Source organism: Haplochromis burtoni, unplaced genomic scaffold (genome assembly GCF_018398535.1).
Source record: "Haplochromis burtoni strain Fernald_Lab_line unplaced genomic scaffold, NCSU_Asbu1 Contig_132, whole genome shotgun sequence".
NCBI classification, from domain to species: Eukaryota; Metazoa; Chordata; class Actinopteri; order Cichliformes; family Cichlidae; genus Haplochromis; species Haplochromis burtoni.
The window spans coordinates 878,923-898,274 of record NW_024582493.1 but is presented as its reverse complement, the minus strand read 5'-3'; the positions used below and the strand labels follow the sequence as shown (position 1 = coordinate 898,274).

General features: G+C 39.8%; 1 protein-coding gene across 1 annotated transcript in view; it reads left to right on the top strand.

Annotated features, from left to right (window-relative positions):
* LOC102308303 (T-box transcription factor 4) overlaps positions 1-12,802 on the top strand; it is a 38,399-nt gene extending 25,597 nt beyond the window's left edge. Inside the window, exons 5-8 of the mRNA XM_005930854.3 lie at positions 6,453-6,605; positions 9,715-9,803; positions 9,941-10,176; positions 10,265-12,802. Coding sequence (XP_005930916.1) covers positions 6,453-6,605; positions 9,715-9,803; positions 9,941-10,176; positions 10,265-10,920 — 1,134 coding nt within the window. The 3' untranslated portion in view covers positions 10,921-12,802. The remainder of the gene's footprint in view (positions 1-6,452; positions 6,606-9,714; positions 9,804-9,940; positions 10,177-10,264) is intronic.
* The last annotated feature ends 6,550 nt before the right edge of the window (positions 12,803-19,352 follow it).

Below are 19,352 nucleotides of genomic sequence, written 5' to 3'. Positions count from 1 at the left end.
ACTTTATTTATTAAGCGCTTTTCACAGACAGGCAATCACAAAGCGCTGTACACAAATTAAATATTAAAATAAACAATAAAATCAATAGACATTATATACAATGTAAAAGATCAAATGTAAATAATGTAAAAAATATAAAATATGTAGATCAACAAAAGGCTTGTTTGAACAGAAGAGTTTTTAACTGTTTTTTAAAAGAATCCACAGAGTCAAGCAAACGTAATTGTAGTGGTAAACTGTTCCACAGCCTTGGTGCAACAGACTGAAAGGCTCCGCCCCCTTTTGTCTTCAGTCGTGTACGGGGAACAACTAAGAGACTCTGAGTCTGTGAGCGGAGATGACGAGCAGCAGTGTATTTTAAAAGAAGCTTGGATAAGTAATCTGGAGACCGGCTTACTTACTTACTTACTTACTTACTACCTCTATGTAATGTATCTGTAAACATTATTTGGATAGCTATTATAAACTATAAGTGCAACTATGGCGTGTCAGTTTAAGTGGTCTTAGAATCCCCTCTCTGTATTTTGCTGATGATGTGGTTCTGTTGCTAATATTCCTCCATGTCAAACGGGGTCAACATCCTGTATGGCTCCTGGGTGTTTCAGGATTGTTGATATGGGAGGAAGTCCAGGGTTAGGCCCAGGGCACTCTGGAGAGATAATATAACTGAGCCAATGAGCACCTTGGTGCCCTGCCAGAAGAGCTGTTGGGGAGGTGTAGGGGAGAGGGAGGCCTGAGCATCATTGCTTAAATTCCAACAATGGCAACCTGGACCTGGATAAGCAGCTGAAAGCTGGATTTTAACGAACGTGGGCTGATGTCAAGCCCAGATCTCAGTGAGATTTATGCACCAAAACCTGGTTATGTTTAGAAAATGTTTGTGTTTATGCTGAGGTTTCTTCCTGTTAAAAGGGAGTTCTTCCTTCCCACTGTCGCCAAAGTCCTTGCTCATAGGGGCCACATAATTGTTGGGGTTTTCTGTGTATGTATTATTGTAGGGTCTACCTTACAGTATAAAGCACCTTGAGGCGACTGTTGTTGTGATTTGGCGCTGTGTAAATAAAGCTGAATTGAACTGAATATCGGACTGATAGATATGTGAGCAGCAATATCATCGTGCTGTTTTTCACAGGCTGATTCATGATGGAAAGATGGAATGAAGAGATGAAGTGTGTAAGAGAGAGAACTGCAGAGGGAGGTGAAGAGTGCGACTGTGGCAGCACTCCCCAGGGGGATCCTGGGATAGCTTGTCTGAAGCCATCCCATCAATGGGCGGGCTCATTAGGTTCATAACCTCTCAGATCAGTGGCGGGGCCTGCTGTCAGATTGAGTTGAGTGCCTTGCTAGTGATAAGGGCGAGTAATGAGGACAGAGCAAGTTAGAGGCCAGGCAGGGCCCAGATGACGCGCAGACCAGGAGGTGTGCAGTGAAACAGTGCCTCTTTTAGTAGAGCGACAGAACTCCTGATTATGCTCTTTGTATAATGTGAAAATAATACTTTTGACCATAGCTCTCACTGTTCATAGGCTGTTTAGTGTGGCATCAATAATTACAAGTTTAGTAGTAGTAAATGAATTGTGATAGAAAAATTCTCACATTGGAAATTCATGAGATAATATAATAATGTAATTAGAGGCTATTTAGTGGTCAAAAACAGCATCTAAATGTTTGATATTCTCAATATTTTATGTTGTGTTTTATCCAAGGCTGGAACCAGAGTTTAGAAATAAGGTATCACACTGAAGATGTAGCACCTGTGCTCCAGTGACCTGTGGAAAAGGCTAAACAGGTCCTAGAATGTTTTTAAAACAGGGATGGGCTTGATTTTGTACATCTTCCACCTTTTGCAGGAACATGTGTGCACAGAGAAGCATTTAAGGTAAAACGGAAATATTCCTTAATTAAAAAATAAAAATAGCACAAAGGAAAAAGCTGCTAACTCAGTGGCTCTGGCCCCACTTTGCTTCTGATTCAGTCAAAGTGCTTTAACCAGTTATAATTCATCACGAGTCAGGTGTCAACACAGGTCACAGCTTCTCTTTTTGTAATTCATGCCTAAAAAACTAAATACTTGGTGACATCACAGTCAGTTACAGACGTTAATTCAACTGCTATTCGCTTTTGGCAATGCAACCTGTTCTACATCACCAAAAGAAACTATCTGCTCGTTCTTGCCAGCAAACAGACGCTAGCTACTCAGGATTAGCTGCTGTTAGCCAAAAGATGCTTTTAAGAAATGAATAAGTTGCTCTTCAGTGTATCCATCAGAGTATGAACGTGTGTAAATGTTGGATAGAAAACACTCATGAAGAAAAATATGTATATGTGTAGGAAAGTATTATAAAAGGACAAGTCCGTTTATCATTGTGTTATGTGTACAGACATTAATCTGTCACTTATGCACCTTTAAAACCTCAACAACAACAAAACTGTGGTGCATCTATAACTAGCCTAAGTGCTTTTCAACAGTTCATTTAAAAATATATAGATGTGTTAACAATAATAGTAAATGATATATTTAAGGGTTAACTCTGAGTTTCGTAGGAATCCAGATCTCACCAAACACCATCCGACCCATTGTTGTAATAATGGAAAGAAACATTTTAAAATGATTTCACTGGCTGTAATATGGCCAATGAAATCATTTACTTTACTACAGAAAATAACTCACTGCCTTTTCAGGACTCATCTCAATCAAAGTCAGTAATCCCCATTTTTAATCAGCTGAGATGAAAGCAATTTTTTAACTCTTCACTGATCTAAGAGGGCTTCCCTGATCAGTGCTTTCAGTCACCCAAGAGTCTCCAGTATCACCCCCAAACAGCAGCCAGACAGCAGAGCAGACAAAGGTCAACAGAGAGCCTCCATTGAACCAGCCAATAGCTTTATCTCTGTCTCCACCCTGCCTCAGCAACAGAAGCAAGTGAGTGAGGCGCTGGTCACTGTTGAACCTGAGCCTAGCTCCCCATGCCCTCTTCAACCTTTGATTCTCTTTGGGAGTTCCCTGGAGGTGAAGACTCCTCAGGAGAGTGTCTGGCAAAAGAAGGAGGGAGTCGAGGTGCATAGCTTGACGATTATCAGCCCTGACAGAGCTGGACTAGCGCTGACCCTGCCCTACTGTTGCTAACGCTTCACTGGACACAGCACTGGGAGAAGAGTGATGCTATTGAGCTGACCTGCAGATACCTAACAATGTAAACACTACACACATGCCACCTGCTATATACTGGCACATAGCAACACTCACCTGTGATGGAAATGAAACATCAAGATCTCACTCAACGCGTTAATCATGTTACAACTAAAGGGTTCCGTTTAAGATGAGATTCAGAGGGAAATGTTTGGTACTTTAACAAGCATAGTGTGCACATGGGAGACGTTGGCCTGCAGGGCATTCAGCCAGAAAGGTTGTTAACATTTTAAAAAGGTCTGTTTTAAAACTGCTACACACTGACATTACACAGTCTGGAATTCATTGTTTCATATTTACAGGAAGACATAAGTGAGAGTTGCATTGATTTGCACAAAAACATAATAAATGTCCAAACTGAAAACAATTACCATTTTAAGAAAGAAATAAGGTCATTTTAATGCAAGTAACAGGGCAATATTTACAACTGTGTAGCATAACCTCTGAACAAGAGTCCAAAATATCATCTGGGAAAAGAGGAGAGAGGATTGTGACTGCTCAACAGTCTCTGATTTCCTCTGTGATATTTTTCATTTTGGGTTGATCCAATTGTTTTCATCTATTTCTGTTGTAATAGATGCAGTATGCAGTTTAGAATTGTCTTGCTGAAATATGCAAAGCCTCTTCTGAAAAGGACAGTGTCTGAATGGAACTATATCTTACGCTAAAAACAGAAATTGTTACAAAATTGTTCCACAATTTGACGTTTTTTGGAGATGGTGACGAACTGCTTCCTATTTTTATAGCCAGTCGTGTTACAGTTAAACTGTTTATTTGCAAAATGTCCCTACAGCCCTTACTTTTCCAGCCGTCTAATTCAAAATGATTTCATATTTTTTAGTGAACACAGCATCCCCCCCCCACACACACACACACACACACACACACACACACACACACAGTGTCAGTGGCACGGAGACCATCTGCAACAAAAACAGTAATTATGATTATTTGGTGTCAGTGTTCATGCTGTGAGATAAGTTCTACCTGTTGTTAAAACTTGTTTTTTTAACCGAGATTAACTTGATTAGAAAGGCGCTGCATACATTCCAGTTCATTTACCATAACACTAAGATTATTGGTAATCTTCCAGTGCAGTGATAAAGTATTTTCCCCTGCTCGATTTCTTACTTTTTTGCATATTTGTCACATTTAAATGTTTCAAATCATCAAACGTTTTTTAATAGGGGGAGCTGAGCAAATACAAAATGCAGTTGTGATGATTTAATGTATAAAGGGAAACGAGTTAGTCAAACCTTCCTGGCCCATTTTGAAAAACCTAATAACTGGTTGTGCCACCCTTGGCAGCAAGAACTGCAATGAGTCTTTCAGATGAATGTGTGGTTCTGCTTTGCAGAATTGTTTTAATTCAACTACACTTGTAGCGTTTCAAGCATGAACAGTGTGTTTAAGATTATACCAAAGTATCTCAAATGGATTTAAGTCCACAGAATATTTTCAGGGATCATCAAGATGTTTTTTGGCAGATGTGAGATGAGCTTTGATGTTCTTTTTGGTCAGCAGTGGTTTTCTCCTTTGAACTCTACCATGGACACCCTTTCTGTCCAGTCTCTTTCTTACTGTTGAATCATAAACTCTGACCATAACTGAGGCGAGTGAGGCTTGCAGTTCTTTAGATGTGCCCATGGCAGGCCAGCCACTCATGGGAAGGTTCACCAGCACTTCCAGTTTTCTCCATGTGTGGAGAAATGATTCTCACTGTGATTTGCTGGAATCCCAAAGCCTTGGAAATGACTCTGTGACTCTGTTCAGGCTGACAGATGTCAGTGACCTTGTCTTCTCAGCTGTTCCCTTAGATTGAGGCACAAGCCTCCTTCACTTTGTCAGACTCGTCTATCTACTGGTTTAACAGGTCTGGCAGTAATCGAGCCTGATTGTGGCCAGTGAAACTAAACTTCACTGAACTTAAAAAATGTGGTTAATCATAAATGCTATCTATTATCAATTTTATTATTTTCCATTGCTGAAAAACAAGTCACATAATAACTTTTTCTGAGCTCATGTGCTTGACATGTGCTGCTGCTCTGGATTACCTCAGATTTTCAGCCTCTGACACTATGAAGCTAATATAAAAGGAAGAATTCAGAATCTAATCATCGACCATGAATACCACAACCTGCTCTGTATCACTTCAACATACTGCATTACTGCAGATTTTCCCCACAGTACTGCAAACCCACCGTTTTAGCCTCCACTAAACTTTAACTAAACCCCGGGTACAGTGTTATGTTTTCTTATTTTCAGCAACACAAATCAGTGTGTTTGTTTTTCATTTTGTTTCACCAAAACATATTTAAGCAAAACATCTGATTTATAAACTCTAAAATTAATAAGGAAATTATATTTAAGATTTAAATGTTACTCTCTCAGCTTCCTCCTGTCCTCTCTTTGGTATTTCTTTCTCCATCTCTTATTATGACAGTAACATTTTTTTATCTTTCTGGGAAATATAGCAACCACACATTAGCTAACAGCTATATTTGTGACAAACTGCAGAGGAACGCTTTGTATATTTGCTGATAATTATTTGAAATTACTGCCCTCTTTTATAAGTTTCTGCTTTTAAAATGAAATAACTTCTGCTTCTTTCTCTTATGCAGCGCTAGCAAGATGATGAAATACAGCAAACACCACTTTATTTTACGCACACAGGGATAAGGACAAGTTGATGTGTTGAGGGTGGGCAGTGGAAGCTGTCATGCTGTCACTGGAAATGATTAATTGTTCAAGAGTAATATGCATTAATTTGCATGTATCACCTTTAATTGCTCATTAACTGAAGATTCTACATCTTCAATTTTAAACCCTGGTTATCACAGACTAAAAACATTTTTATGTTGATTCATTCTTTAAGTTCAGCCTGTAGCTTTCCAAACTCTGGGTGAAAAGCAAATAACAGAAAAGCTGAGTTGATCTACATGGATTCATCCTTTAGCCCTCCAAAAGCACTGTGCACAGGGATATTGCATCGTTTTGTCTTGTGAGTTGCAGAGTGGGATCTCCATGAATCCAGTTTGTTGTCCATACTTCACAAATGCTCAACTGGATCATCTAGGAAGTTTGAAAGCTGGGTCACTGGCTTAGTTGTGTTGAACTGTTTTGAGACGTTTCTGTGGTATGATGTGGAGTCTGTGGTTTTAATGCTGTACTGTAGCTGATTGATGTGTGTGTCCTCTAGTCACCATTCACATCAGGTATGCTCAGTAATTTTGAAAATAAATGCCTTCTTTTTTCTTGCTAGATCATCTTGAACTCCATGCACAAGTACCAGCCCAGGCTACACATAGTCAAAGCTGATGAGAACAATGCCTTTGGATCAAAGAACACTGCTTACTGCACCCATGTCTTTCACGAGACAGCCTTCATCTCCGTAACCTCTTATCAAAACCACAAGGTATGTCTCGAATGTATGCTATAATAATTAGCATTTGGTTTAGAATAGTCTTGAGTGCTCAGAGGGTATTAAGTGTTTTATCTAAATGTGAGGAAAAGCACCATAACCCTGACCACATAAAGCAAAAATCAAACAAAAAGCAACCATAACCACGCAACTTCATGTTTTTAGTTTCTATGTCTATCTCAGTGGGACTTCCTGGTTAAATAAAGGTAATACCAATAATAAATAATTAAAGCTGTTTTCATGCTTCCCCCTATTTTTAGATCACTCCCCAAATCTTGTTCAGGCAACTTCCAGTTTCTCTGTGGAGATAAAATTGGTTAAGACACAAAACGACTTCTGTGACAAACTGAGCTGACTTTCATGTCGAAGGTCTTCACTGCTGTTCTCTTTCTAAAACCCTAAGAGCAAACATCAGGAGTCTCAATGCAGTACATCAGCAGGACCGCCAGCCTTAACTGTAGCACATGTTCACTGTACATTGGTGCAAGTGGTCAGAACAGGATTCCCGGGAAGTGATTTTCAAGAGGAAGGAAGTATGGAAGTACTGCAGAAGCACTAGGAATAACCTTGACAGGAATAGTGACTGAATTTTCCATTTATCAGCTGTATTTAGATAACACCAAATCACCACAGACATTGCCTCAAGGCACTTTATGTTGGAAGGCAAAGAACAACAACACTACAGAGATAACCCCGACAATTATCAACATCCTTTAAGCACTTTGGTCCTTTTTAGTTCAAACCTGTAAACAATATACATTTAGAAAGGAAATAAGAGAGAAATAAAATACTATATAAAAAAAATCAATACATTTCAATGTAGCTGCCGTTCTGTACACACTTATTTAATCCCACCCCTTTGCCACAAATTATCAGTTAATATTTAGTCAGCTTCCTTACTGATATAATTTGTAATAAAAATAGTGAACAGATTTCTGGTATACTATATACTATAATATCACATCATGATTTTTTTTTTAAAATAGAGACATTCACTTAATTTAAATCATTTTCCTTTTCTTTATAGTTGAGAAGATCATATTTTTATAACTCTTTGGTGAACAGTGAGAAGAACAGGACGAAGGAAGGAGTCGTCTGTAAAATCAGACTGGGGGGGGGGGGGGTAATACACTGTGGAAGAGAGCCAGAGATGAATAATAACTAATCATTTAATCCAAAGTGGTGTCTGAACCCACAGTGAATGAAAAAGACTCAGTCCATCATTGGGAACTCCCAACGGCCTAGACCTATCTGTGGGGACACACCCACCTGGAGGGCAAAACAGCACTGCCATCCAGCTTTCCCCTGAACCTCTTTGAGTTTAATTTAGCCAAAATGCCAGATAGCTGCTGTGCTAAGCAATGTTTGTTTACAGCTACAGTACCAGAGGGGTGTAGAGTATGGAGCAAGGTGTGAACACACCTACCTGCCTCCTATTCTACATTCTAAATGCACCAGCAACCACAAGTAAGTCAGCAGTCTGAGAGTGCTCTAACTATTATAGTTATAAGATACTATGAGGTTTTTAGATAAGATGAGACCTGATCATTCAAGACCTTATACGTGATGAGCAGGATATTTAGCCAGTGAAGAGAAGCCAATATGGGAGATGTTATCTTGTCTAGCCCTGACACCTGGGACAAAAAATCAGCCCGGGCATTTTGACTAGTGACCGGCCCACCAGGTATTATAGGAAAAGCCATAAAGCCTTTATAATAAACTTAAACCTACACCATCCTCCCTATTCTGGTATTCTAAACAGTACTTAGCAAAAATATAAAACAACCTAATTTATAATTACATATACCTCACTAATAGGGTTGCCAACTCCCAGCAAAAAAAGAAAAGAAAAAAATAGGGAACCACTCCCCCACCCTCTGCCTCAAGATGCTTAATTGACAAAACCGATTTTAATTTAATGCACGTATAAAACAAATGCACAGAAATCTATTATTTTTCTCCAGTAATTAAATAGATTCAACATCTTTCTTCAACAGAATTGCAGACTGCACAGATGGTACCTTCCCAAAGGAAAGAATACTATAACTTACTAGGGTATATTAGACTTAATATTTACTGAATACTAATAATGGATTTCTATACATTTTACATCAGATGAAAACTTTGGTTGTAAGATTCAGATAATTATTAATTAAAAGCGAGACATTTTAAATGAGAATAAGAAAGAAAAGTATTTCTTTGTGCCACCTGCCCCCCTGGCAACACTTTGCTAGACCCGCCCCTGCACAGTTACCAGCTGTCAGCTACTTAGAAAAGGATCCTGGTGGTTATTTGTCTCTCAGAAACAGTTCATAACTTCAACTCATTCATGTCACCTAAAAGGTAAACCTGTTTCTCCATCACAGCTCTGATGATCCAGTAAGGACATCTCCTGGTTTCATCTTCATGTTTCCCTCTCACCACATATCCAAACCAACATCATGACCAGCAGCTTTGCAGCTGTGGCTCCAGCAAACATCAGCTGATACTAGAAATTAATATTAAATCAATTCTAACAACAGCTGATCAAGCTTAAACGTGCTGCTGTTGTTTAGCGTGACCTGTGCTGGTTTCCTCTTTCCGGCGCAGAGAAAAAAGCCGATCAGCCGATCAACTTTCTAGCTGAAGTAGTACGGGACAAATCGCGTTCCTTTGTTTTCCTTTGACCTCCTCAGCTGTAATTGTCCAGCCCAGAGTCGATCATGACCAACTGGCCAATCCACCACCATTCATTTATACTGTTAAAAAAAGAAAAGAAATAAAACCCATAAAAATGAAAAATCACGAGCGGCCCACCGGGCAAATGCCCGATCATCAGTCCAGCCCTGCCTGTCACTACTCTTGCTTCAGCATTTTGCTTTCCAGGGAGTTTTTAAGACAAATTGATTAGAATTATTAATCTTTTTATCAATTAATTAATTCTAATTAAAGTATGAAGACATAATGTGAAGTCTTTTTGCTTTTAAAGGGTAGAGTCAGACCGTTTTGGTCAGAGCTCACAGTTATAGACTGATGAAATGGAAATGTAACTATAAAAGCTCTTGCCCAGTATCAGCAGGGACTTTTTCAGAATAACAGCTTTATTAAGGTCTCATTTTCCTAGATCACTCAGCTGAAAATAGAAAACAATCCATTTGCTAAAGGATTCCGAGGCAGTGAAGAAGGAGATCTGCGTGTCTCAAGACTTCAAGGGTATGTTTACAGAAAAAGGAACCAGGAAAGTAAAGCTGATCTCATAAATCCATTTAGGACACTATAACTGTCAGTGAGGGTATGTATACACAGCAAACTAAATATACTTCTACTCTATCACTTCTACTCACCTACAGGAAAGAGTATCCTGTGATTTCAAAGAGCATGGTTCGCCAAAGGCTCATTTCAACGCACAGTCACCTAGCGGGGAAACTTGGAGCAGGAGTTCTCGCGGGGCATCCTCAAGTACTGTCCTCTTACCAGTATGATACTGGGGTTCCTTTGTCTAACCCAGACTCCCAAGATCCCATTTCTACTCACTTCCCACAAAGCAGAGATCCCAATCTTCTTTATCACTGCTTCAAACACAGAGGTATGTTCTGCTGATAAGTGTGCAACATCACAGACGCCATTGGCTGCAATTGCCATTAACTGCAGTTTTCTTTGTAACAACGTTGCAGATAACGGGCGACACTTGGAGCTCGGATGTAAACGGTCATACCTGGAGACATCAACTGCAGTCTCAGATGAGCATTACTTTCGGTCGCCTCCTTCTTACGAATCACCCTTACTCTCTCATCCATATCGCACTGAGGCAATCACTTCTAGAGAGGCGTGTATGTATGGTGGTATGGAAACAGAGTCTGGATCCGGGGCGGCAGACGCAGATGACCTAACCAACTCTCCTTCAATTAATTGTAATATGTGGGCTACAGTGCAGCCGTACCCTCGCTACGGCATGGAAGGCGTACCCTACCAGCCTTTTACTGCTCACTTCACCAACTCAGCCACGGTCGCGCCTGTGGTGCCACACCCGGCATCATCGGTGGTGTCACGACCACAAGCTGACTTGGGCGTCTACAACTCGGCCGCAGTCCAGCGAGGTCTGCCTGTGATACCACCTTCAACCTCTTCTTCATCAAGCTCTCCATCTTTCCCGGGATCCAGAGATAGTTCAGGTCATCCACCTCTGTACCACAGGAAACCAGGATCGCCACTCCTACCTCACCGAGATTTCTCCAGCTATTCAGCACAGGGTACAATATCCATCCGGGAGCCGGCTTATCAGTACCAAGTTGGGCTGAGTAGCACAGGAAGTAACTGGACTGACAGCTAATGTCGGTCACTGGAGACATCAGTTTTCTCATATGAAGGTTTCCAGAATCCCACTGTGGGGTGTCAGTGCCAAGCAATGCTAATGAACTACAGTCATGTTGCAGGCAAACTGAAAACCAATATCCTTTACACCCACGTGTTCATACTGAATCAATATTCCATCCAATGCTGTAGGTGGCAAACAGTGACAGACCTGCTCTTTACTTAGTCAGATGTGCTATAAGCCAGTGATCAGGTGGAGTGGGGCGGTTCGGTCACACTCAAATGCAAATCATTGGTTTGAATGACACTTGAGGTATGTCAGAGACATCGCTACGGGTACAAAAAGTGTTACGGTTGTCAGTGTCTTGTCCTATCAAGGTAGCATTAGCAGAAAAACACTTAGCAGGAGGACAAAGAAAATTAAATAAGCAGAAGTTAACAGCTGCCCTGTTTAGTTTAGCGAGTGCTTTTCAGTCCCAAAATAAAGAACGGTCGCTGGTAATTCCTTTTTTAAAATTAATGTCAATAAAATGCATAAAAAGACCCCAAAAACAATCTGGTCATGTCCCAAATCTGTCTTTTTAATGACTTCTGTGGTATGTCTTTGTGTATACCACGAGCCAATCAAATGCTAGATAGACAGAAGTACATATTGTAGCACAACTTCAAGTGTGTGACCTCGATCGAGTCAAAGCTGTGCTGTCATCTCGAGTCCACCTCTGGCTTTTTGCTTCATCGTGGAGATTTCAGTGTGTTGAACACTTGAACTACACCAACATACACTTTGTTCTCATTTTGACAAACAGTCCATTCCATGTTGGGTGACGATGAGTCGATCGGTATTTCTTATAGCAGCAGATTGGTGTACATGGGATTGGCTCACCAAAATAAATGACAATGGGCAATTTTATTCTTTAGTTTTGAGTTTTAATCATGCACATGTGCCAAAAATAGAGTTGTTACACTTCTATCTGCAGAGCAAGAATGCATTAAACCCAGTGTAAAATAAGACTGATCAAAATATAAAGGAAGATAAATCCAAGTTCACGTCATAAACTCATGTGCACTGGCATTAGAAAGCTAGCAAGACACTCTTTCCCCATGTTGTTGTACATACATAAATGAAGTGAAAGGTGTACCACAATCCACCATGATGGCAATTGTTAATATGTACGTTTCTACAGCTTGTTTGTCGTGTGATGCTGGCACTTAAGAAAAAATGTTGCGAGTATAAGATTCAGCCACGGCACTGTGGTGGGTCATCAACGTTTGGCTCCAAAGTGAAGACTCGAAATCACACTGAACAGCAAAGAGTGCTCAGGAGGAACCAGATGGGAGCTTAAAGAGCTGTTGTTAAGCCAGCACGAGTACTAGAAAAGACAGCGCCTCGCCAGTCCGACTCCCAGATTACTTACTAGGAAAAAAATCCCTGCACAACATAAAACAGCCTGAGCGGACAAGGAAGAGGACGTCCTCAGTAGAACTGCATTCAGTAAAAATCGGAACTTGTATTGCCAACGAAAGCTTCTTTGTACGAAATGATATAGGTTTGTACATTGTCCTTTTATTTCATGTAAATTCAATATAACATTTTTGAATATTTGGACATTTTTGCACATGTGATAAATAAACATTTTCATGAATCTAACTGTCTGACATAATTAATTAAAGACACTAAATGACATTTCATTACAACTCTTTATTATTATGAGGAAAAATGTTCAGAATTTATATTTAAAGCTATTAAACGCTGATGATAAATAATGCCAAGTCCCATAAATAGCATTCCAGATGATTTTGCTGCCTAACGACAGTTTATGGTCTATGACGATGAGTCAATCAAAATTTCACTTAGCAAATATTTGACATTTGAAAAATGTTGGCGTTGGGCATAATTCATTGTGTTGGTTGTGGTTTGACTGATGCAGAGTGTCCAAGTTTTACTGTTATTGGCCTTTTTCACTCCTCACATGCAAACATGCAGAGCTCAAAGAAAAATAGCAAAGATTTGAAAACTTTTAAATACTCATTCTGCTCAACATCATTGAGATTTTTAAAGAGACATTAAATCAAAGTAGTTTGATAATCTTGATTGCAGTTTAGAGATTTTGATGTTGCAAAAAACCCTTTCACAATATGCACTATACTCTATGGCTGCGGTATAACATGTCAAGCTTGGTGTTTAAGTGAAACCCTCCTCTGTACACAAGCTTGTTGCTAAAAGGCTTTTGAGCAGCTTCAGCTTGATTTCATTTTAAGAACCTCAAAAGTGTTTTTATACCTTTTGGGCCAGAAAATTCTCACTGGTTTGACACTGAACGCCACTGATTTATAAAACACAAAGACCACTACTTGACACTTGCGGCATTGTCTAACCGAAACCAAAATATGTACTTATAGTACAAGTGTCCACTTGGGTAATAATCAGTAAATGTCAAAGTGTCCTGCAATCAAAAGTCAATCTGTTGAAAGGAATGTAGAGACAGCAGGATGCGTGTATCAGCGTGGAGGGCACTGCTTTGCCTCACATGCAGCTCTCGTTAGATCATGAGTTATGCTGATGGCCAGGTCCTGGTTCTTGTCAGCACCTCTTTCTCGATCTCTTTCTCAGCTGCTGATGTAGTTCACATGAAGGATGTTCTCATCATAGAGCGCTCACACTCCAATCAACAAATCATCAGCCAGCTATCTTGAAATGTTGAGCTGTAAGTTGTCTGATAATAGTAATCTGACATTCCTTTAGCTGCCAGAGCAAACTTCATTCAGCCAGGGTGCTCCCAGAGGGCCATACCAGTGTTTTTACTAATTGTGACTACTATAGATTATGTATGCACTTTGCTTTATCTGTTTGCAGCACAGCTTCAGATTTTCAGTTGTAATTGATGCTTATTCATCTGTTATTTTCATAAGTATTGGTGAAATATGATTTCTGGCCCTCTTATTTTCACTTATGCAGTTTTTCCCATTGAAGGAAGTAGACAAAACAATTCTAGTCTTGACTGACTTGAGCTTCTATAACGTTGAGCAGAAGCAATAGTTAATGACTGTATCTCGGCCTACAAACCCTTAAAGTCAATTACATTTAACAAAAACAACAAAGCGATGGAGGGTCACACCAAAGATCAGTGACTCCACTTAATAGTTTTTTAGTAGAGGCTTTAATAGTGCATTTCAGGGCAGGACAGGCATATTGAAATTTATGTTATCTGTTTCCACATAAAACCTTAGTCAATCTCATTATAAAGAAGCCACGTTTAAGCCCCTTATGGAGCAGAAGTTAACTAAGCCCAGTATGTATCTCCAGCCAGAGAAGCTGGGACTTGCAGTCCATCTGGAAGTCATTGAGGGGAGATCCGCTCCCCTCTCCCCTACGTCGCACTGCCCTTCTCTACTGTCGTCCCATAATCCCATCTAACAGCCGCCTGGGCTTGGCTGGCCCATTCAGCACACTGATGGGCTTAGCTTGGCCCTCTTGTAAAAAAGGAAAGGCTTGGTTTTTCGGCAAGCCCCTCCAAAAAGACACTTTAAATATCTAAGGGGGATTTAATATCAAGTCCATTAGGGGTTTTCTGGGGCCCTGTAAATAGTCAATTAGTGGATAATTCTGATTCGATCCACATGCAGAGAGATCTGCCATACAAAGAATAGAGCCAGTCCAGGGGTGTTCTCATTTAGCTTCCTACCAGATTACCATTCGTGCGTCACAAGCACAGGGTGACACTGTGCATTAGCTGAGTGCAGGATAATGAACATGCTAAGGTGTTTTAAGTTGTCTTTGTTTTACTCCTTCATAAAAATGATTAATCGCATACAGGAGGCCAGAAGAGCACAACGCTTACACACGGATTACCCACAGTGGGCAATGCTTAGAAGAGTGGGAGGTTTGAGGACTGGGCCAAAAGGACACAGGCTAGGTTCAAAGCTCTGGTAGGGGGACATTAAACTGTTTGTGTCCCTTGATCAAACATACAGCTGGTTGGCAGCGATATAAACCAAAGCTAAATCTCCTGTATAAAACAAGATTCCAGCATTTCAAAGTGGCTTCGGATAAAAGCGTCTGTAAAAACTAATTATCATTAACATAAATTCTGGGATTAGACACGTAGACAGCATTATTTACTTTTTACACCGGACAAAAACATTTCGCATCGGAAACTCGCGTTCTTTAGAAATGACGTAGTAGTCCAGGACATGTTGTGTTTGAGCTTTCGGTACTTTTAAAGCAACTGAAATGTGAAACAAAACAAGAATTACTATCACAGTCCATGCCAAGCTAAGGCATGCAGATAATGTGTACTTTTGTGGCGTAATACAAATGAAACACTGCAGATTGCAACACAATGAAAGCCAGGCTGCATATCCTCCAAGTGCAGTCATAAATTAGCAAAGGTTTGGAGCAATAGTGCTCTCCAAATGTTCGTCGACCTCTTGTGAATAAGTCTAAGGACTCAACATGAAGCAAACTGAGAATACTTACTGACCACGTTCAAAGAAATGCTCAAACAAAAGCATTTTAAAAGAAAAAGCACAGATGGACTTGCTGCTGACAGAAAATGAGCGGATTTTTTGGCAAGAAGGGCAAGTGTGGACCTGTATGGGAGCAGCCTGTATACATTTTTTATAAATAATTTTGAGGGTTAACATTGATAAAAAGTTGTACTGGCTCAATTTAGAGTAAAATATTATTCTTTATGTTATTTAATAGAAAGAAAGGAAACTGTACCCACAACTGTATGTAATTAAATCTTCCTGCAAAATGATGCAGTTTCATGAATTTAGATTTAATCTATTAAAAATACATAAGAGCAGATTTGTGGTTTGTACAAGCCGCCATGTTCCCCCAACTCAATCTGAATACACAAGCACATCTGCCTTCCAACTGACACAGGCTACACACTGGCCACGTATGCAGAGGTTGGGAAATTTGAAACTCATGCCTGCACCTTTAGATTAAAGATACGAACATAAATGTTTCATCCTCTGAGAGCGGATCCCTTTCATCAAAGAGGCACAAATGCAAAGGAAAGAGACAATGCCACCAGCACCATATAATCCTCTTCCTTCTTGTGTCAGGTACATCTCCTGAACTGAAGTCAGGACTCTGGCACATGAAAATATGGATAAATATCCTTATTTATTCCCAATGTTCTTTTTGTCAACAGACTAGGCATGCAACCCTCCCATCTCCAGACAACTGACAAAAGACAGCTAAACAACAACAAGACCTCGTTATAAGCTAACATTATGCTAGCTGACGTTACGTTTGAGTGGCCTAAAAATCACGATTATATTATTACATTCTCACTTTGTATGACAGTTTATTCATTAAGAACTGGAGAGTCCAATGCCATATGCATTACACTAACACTGGCTAACACCAGATAACAGCAGCTAACTGCAGCTAACAGAGGCTAACGCGCACAGTTCCTCAACAACTCACCGCCTTCTTGCTGTCGGAAGCTTTATTGTTTTCTCTCCCAGAGTAAATAAAGTTTGATGCTTCTCACCCAGCATCGAGGTAAACAGCAAACTGACAGCCTACACAGTTGGGTAAAACTGGTCAGGGAATGTACTTGATTAGCAAATCAAGTACATTCCTTATATATGTAAGCTGGCTACAGTTTTTGAGGTGACTCTTAGGTAAAAGTATAAAATACTGCAAAATATTTAAATGACCGTGAATTGGTCTTATCCATTTTTCATTTTCTGATTAACAGCAAAGTGTTGATATTATTCAAATATGTTAAAATACAGTGAGTGCAAAATGTACTTTTTACAATTGTAGAAAAATGCTAGCCAGTCACAGGCGTTATAGGGTGCAGTCTAAATGTAACATGTTTCATCTCTTAGCTGGCTAAAACTTTTAACAGCCTAGCTAGGTTTGTGCAGTTCAGTTGGGAGGAGTAAGAAACTGAGACCCGCAGACTGCAATTAATGCAAACTAAGGACTTATAGCAGTGAAAATGTTATACATTGCTTTACAGTTTTATACACTTTATATAGTCTAGACCATGAACTTCGGGTGGTCTACAGTTCGCTGTAAGGCAGCTACGATGAGTCGGCAACTACCGAGGCCATGGTTCCGTTTGACCAATAATTGTAAAGTATTATTTCTAATTATTGGTCAAACAAGAGACTGACAGGTAACTTGATGTGCCATCAGTAGTAATGAAATTTTACTTAGTTTTGAGTTTTGTGTAGTAAACAGAAAGGCCAAAATGAGTTTCTCCCTGGTTCCTGGATCACACTTAGAGATCGGGTAAGAAGTTCTGATATTTGGAATGGAACATGTACCACCCATTGACTGTAGAAAACAATGGTACCACCGCACCTTTGTGTGTGTTCATAGTATTTTAAAGGTCTTAACATTAAACTTACCATTGGTTTCCCAGTCATAATACGAGTGCATATTCCTTTAGCATCAATGTTTCCCAGCTCCTCATTATTCTTACTATTTGTTTTTGTTCTCCAGCATGTGTATCTACCGTAGGTTTAGTTTTTAGTATGACTTTGTTTGATTTTTACAGATTCTAAAGTGGCTACAATATCTTCTCCATTATTTGTTCCAACATTCAGGTATAAAATTAAGCTCTGTTTTTTGTGGTTTTTACAAATATCCTGTTAGTCTGCTTCCAAAATTGAAAAAATGAGTAGGCAGAATTTAAAACAAATAAAAAATTTAAACACGCTTCCTTCTGCCCGATCTGATTTCTGATCTGATTTGGAAACACGGTGCTAAAATGCTGAATCCTGATAAAAATCTTCTTGAAAATCTTTCGATTGGTAATAAAGACAGCTAAACCATGAGCATGCCTAGATCTCCATTAAGACTTAACCTTTGGATCCCTAATAATGCCTTTTAATTAAGTCAACCCTCTTTCACCTCAAGTTGGAGCATATTTCATGCCTGACTTTCTAGGAAGGCATCCTGACAATGGAAAAACCTTTCCAACCCAACCAGATGCACTGCAGATTACCAGGTCAATTTAAAGTGCATGAAGGTGGTAGAGGAAACTTTCTTATTCTTACTTCTGCTTTTTTTCTTGCAAAACAGTATAACTGTTAACAAGGGAGAGAAAAATGACACACAAAGTGCCAGTTGTCCCTGCTCGTCTCTTGGGAAGACACGCAATGTACAAACAGATTACGAAGGCATGTGGAATTGCAAGACAGTGGTATCCAATAAGGCAACAACCCCTGGTGGCAGTGCTCCTCTTGGAGCACCTATACCCTCTACTGGATGAAATGTGTTATCTCAAATAGGGAGGAATTTCAGGCCACTCAAACATCTGAATTGGAGTGTGACATTTTTCTTTAAGAGACTAACCGAGTGCTAGAAAGCAAGTGGAATTCATTTCATAAGGTATTTTTAAACATGATTTATTCATTTTAAATGATGTATTCACAAAAAAAAGTGTATTATATTCTTTGCCGACTCCCCCAAATGCATACCAACACACTGCATTCCTGAATGGACGAGCAGGTCACAAACAAGGTTCGTGTTTGAGTGTTCAAAGGATATGCTTCTTTTTTTCTGTCACGTCACATTTTGGGAACAATACGACTCTTTTATGCGATCATCTTAATAAACACAACTGCTTTAGAAAACATTGTGTCTTTATAATTTTGTGCAGTTTTGAAAACTCTGTCACCACCTCCATGCACTTATATCTTATGTGCAATGCGTCATTTTCATAGGGCACAGAGGTCACGCCCATGCCACTAAGATGATTGTCCTCCATTTAGTCTGTAATCACAATACTCAGAAGCTCCTTAGTGCTTCATGTTTAGCTGCCAGCCTGGTCCGGATCAAGTATTTACTTTGATAAGTACGGTTTACCGGGGATAGCATGCGTCTCATGGGCAGGTTAGCCAAGGGAGGAGCAATCCTCCTGAAGGTGATTAAGTACCTAAAGAAAGGCTGGTTGACAGGAATAAGGCACTAAGTTCGTCATTTTGCACGCTCTTACATAGGTGGAGCTCACGACTGGGTCAAAAAAGCACAGCAGCTATTGGTGAACCATGTTTCCTCAGTTGAACAATGGGACATCTAGTAGTTTGAAAGGATTTGTCTATGTAAGTCTATTGACCTATAAATAAAGTTTCGTAGCTTTACCGGCCTTATATTTGTGAGAAGCAGCCTCTTTGATATTCTTCTTCTTCTTGGTTTACTTACTTTCGACACCGACTTGCTCCATCCAGACCTGACATGGCACATGTAGTATTTTTGCAAAAGTATTTCATTCTGAAACATTCCCACAGACTTGTCCAGCTGAATACAGAGGACACTTTTCTCTGGAGATTACACATTGTTTGCTCCACAAAAGAAATTGAGTTTGCCCCCCTGCCCCCCATTAACCTCATATCGCTGTTAATCAGGGTCTTGAGATGTTTTATGCTTAATTCTTACCAACTGCACAAACTGGCTGAGAAGGAGTGTGTACATTAAAA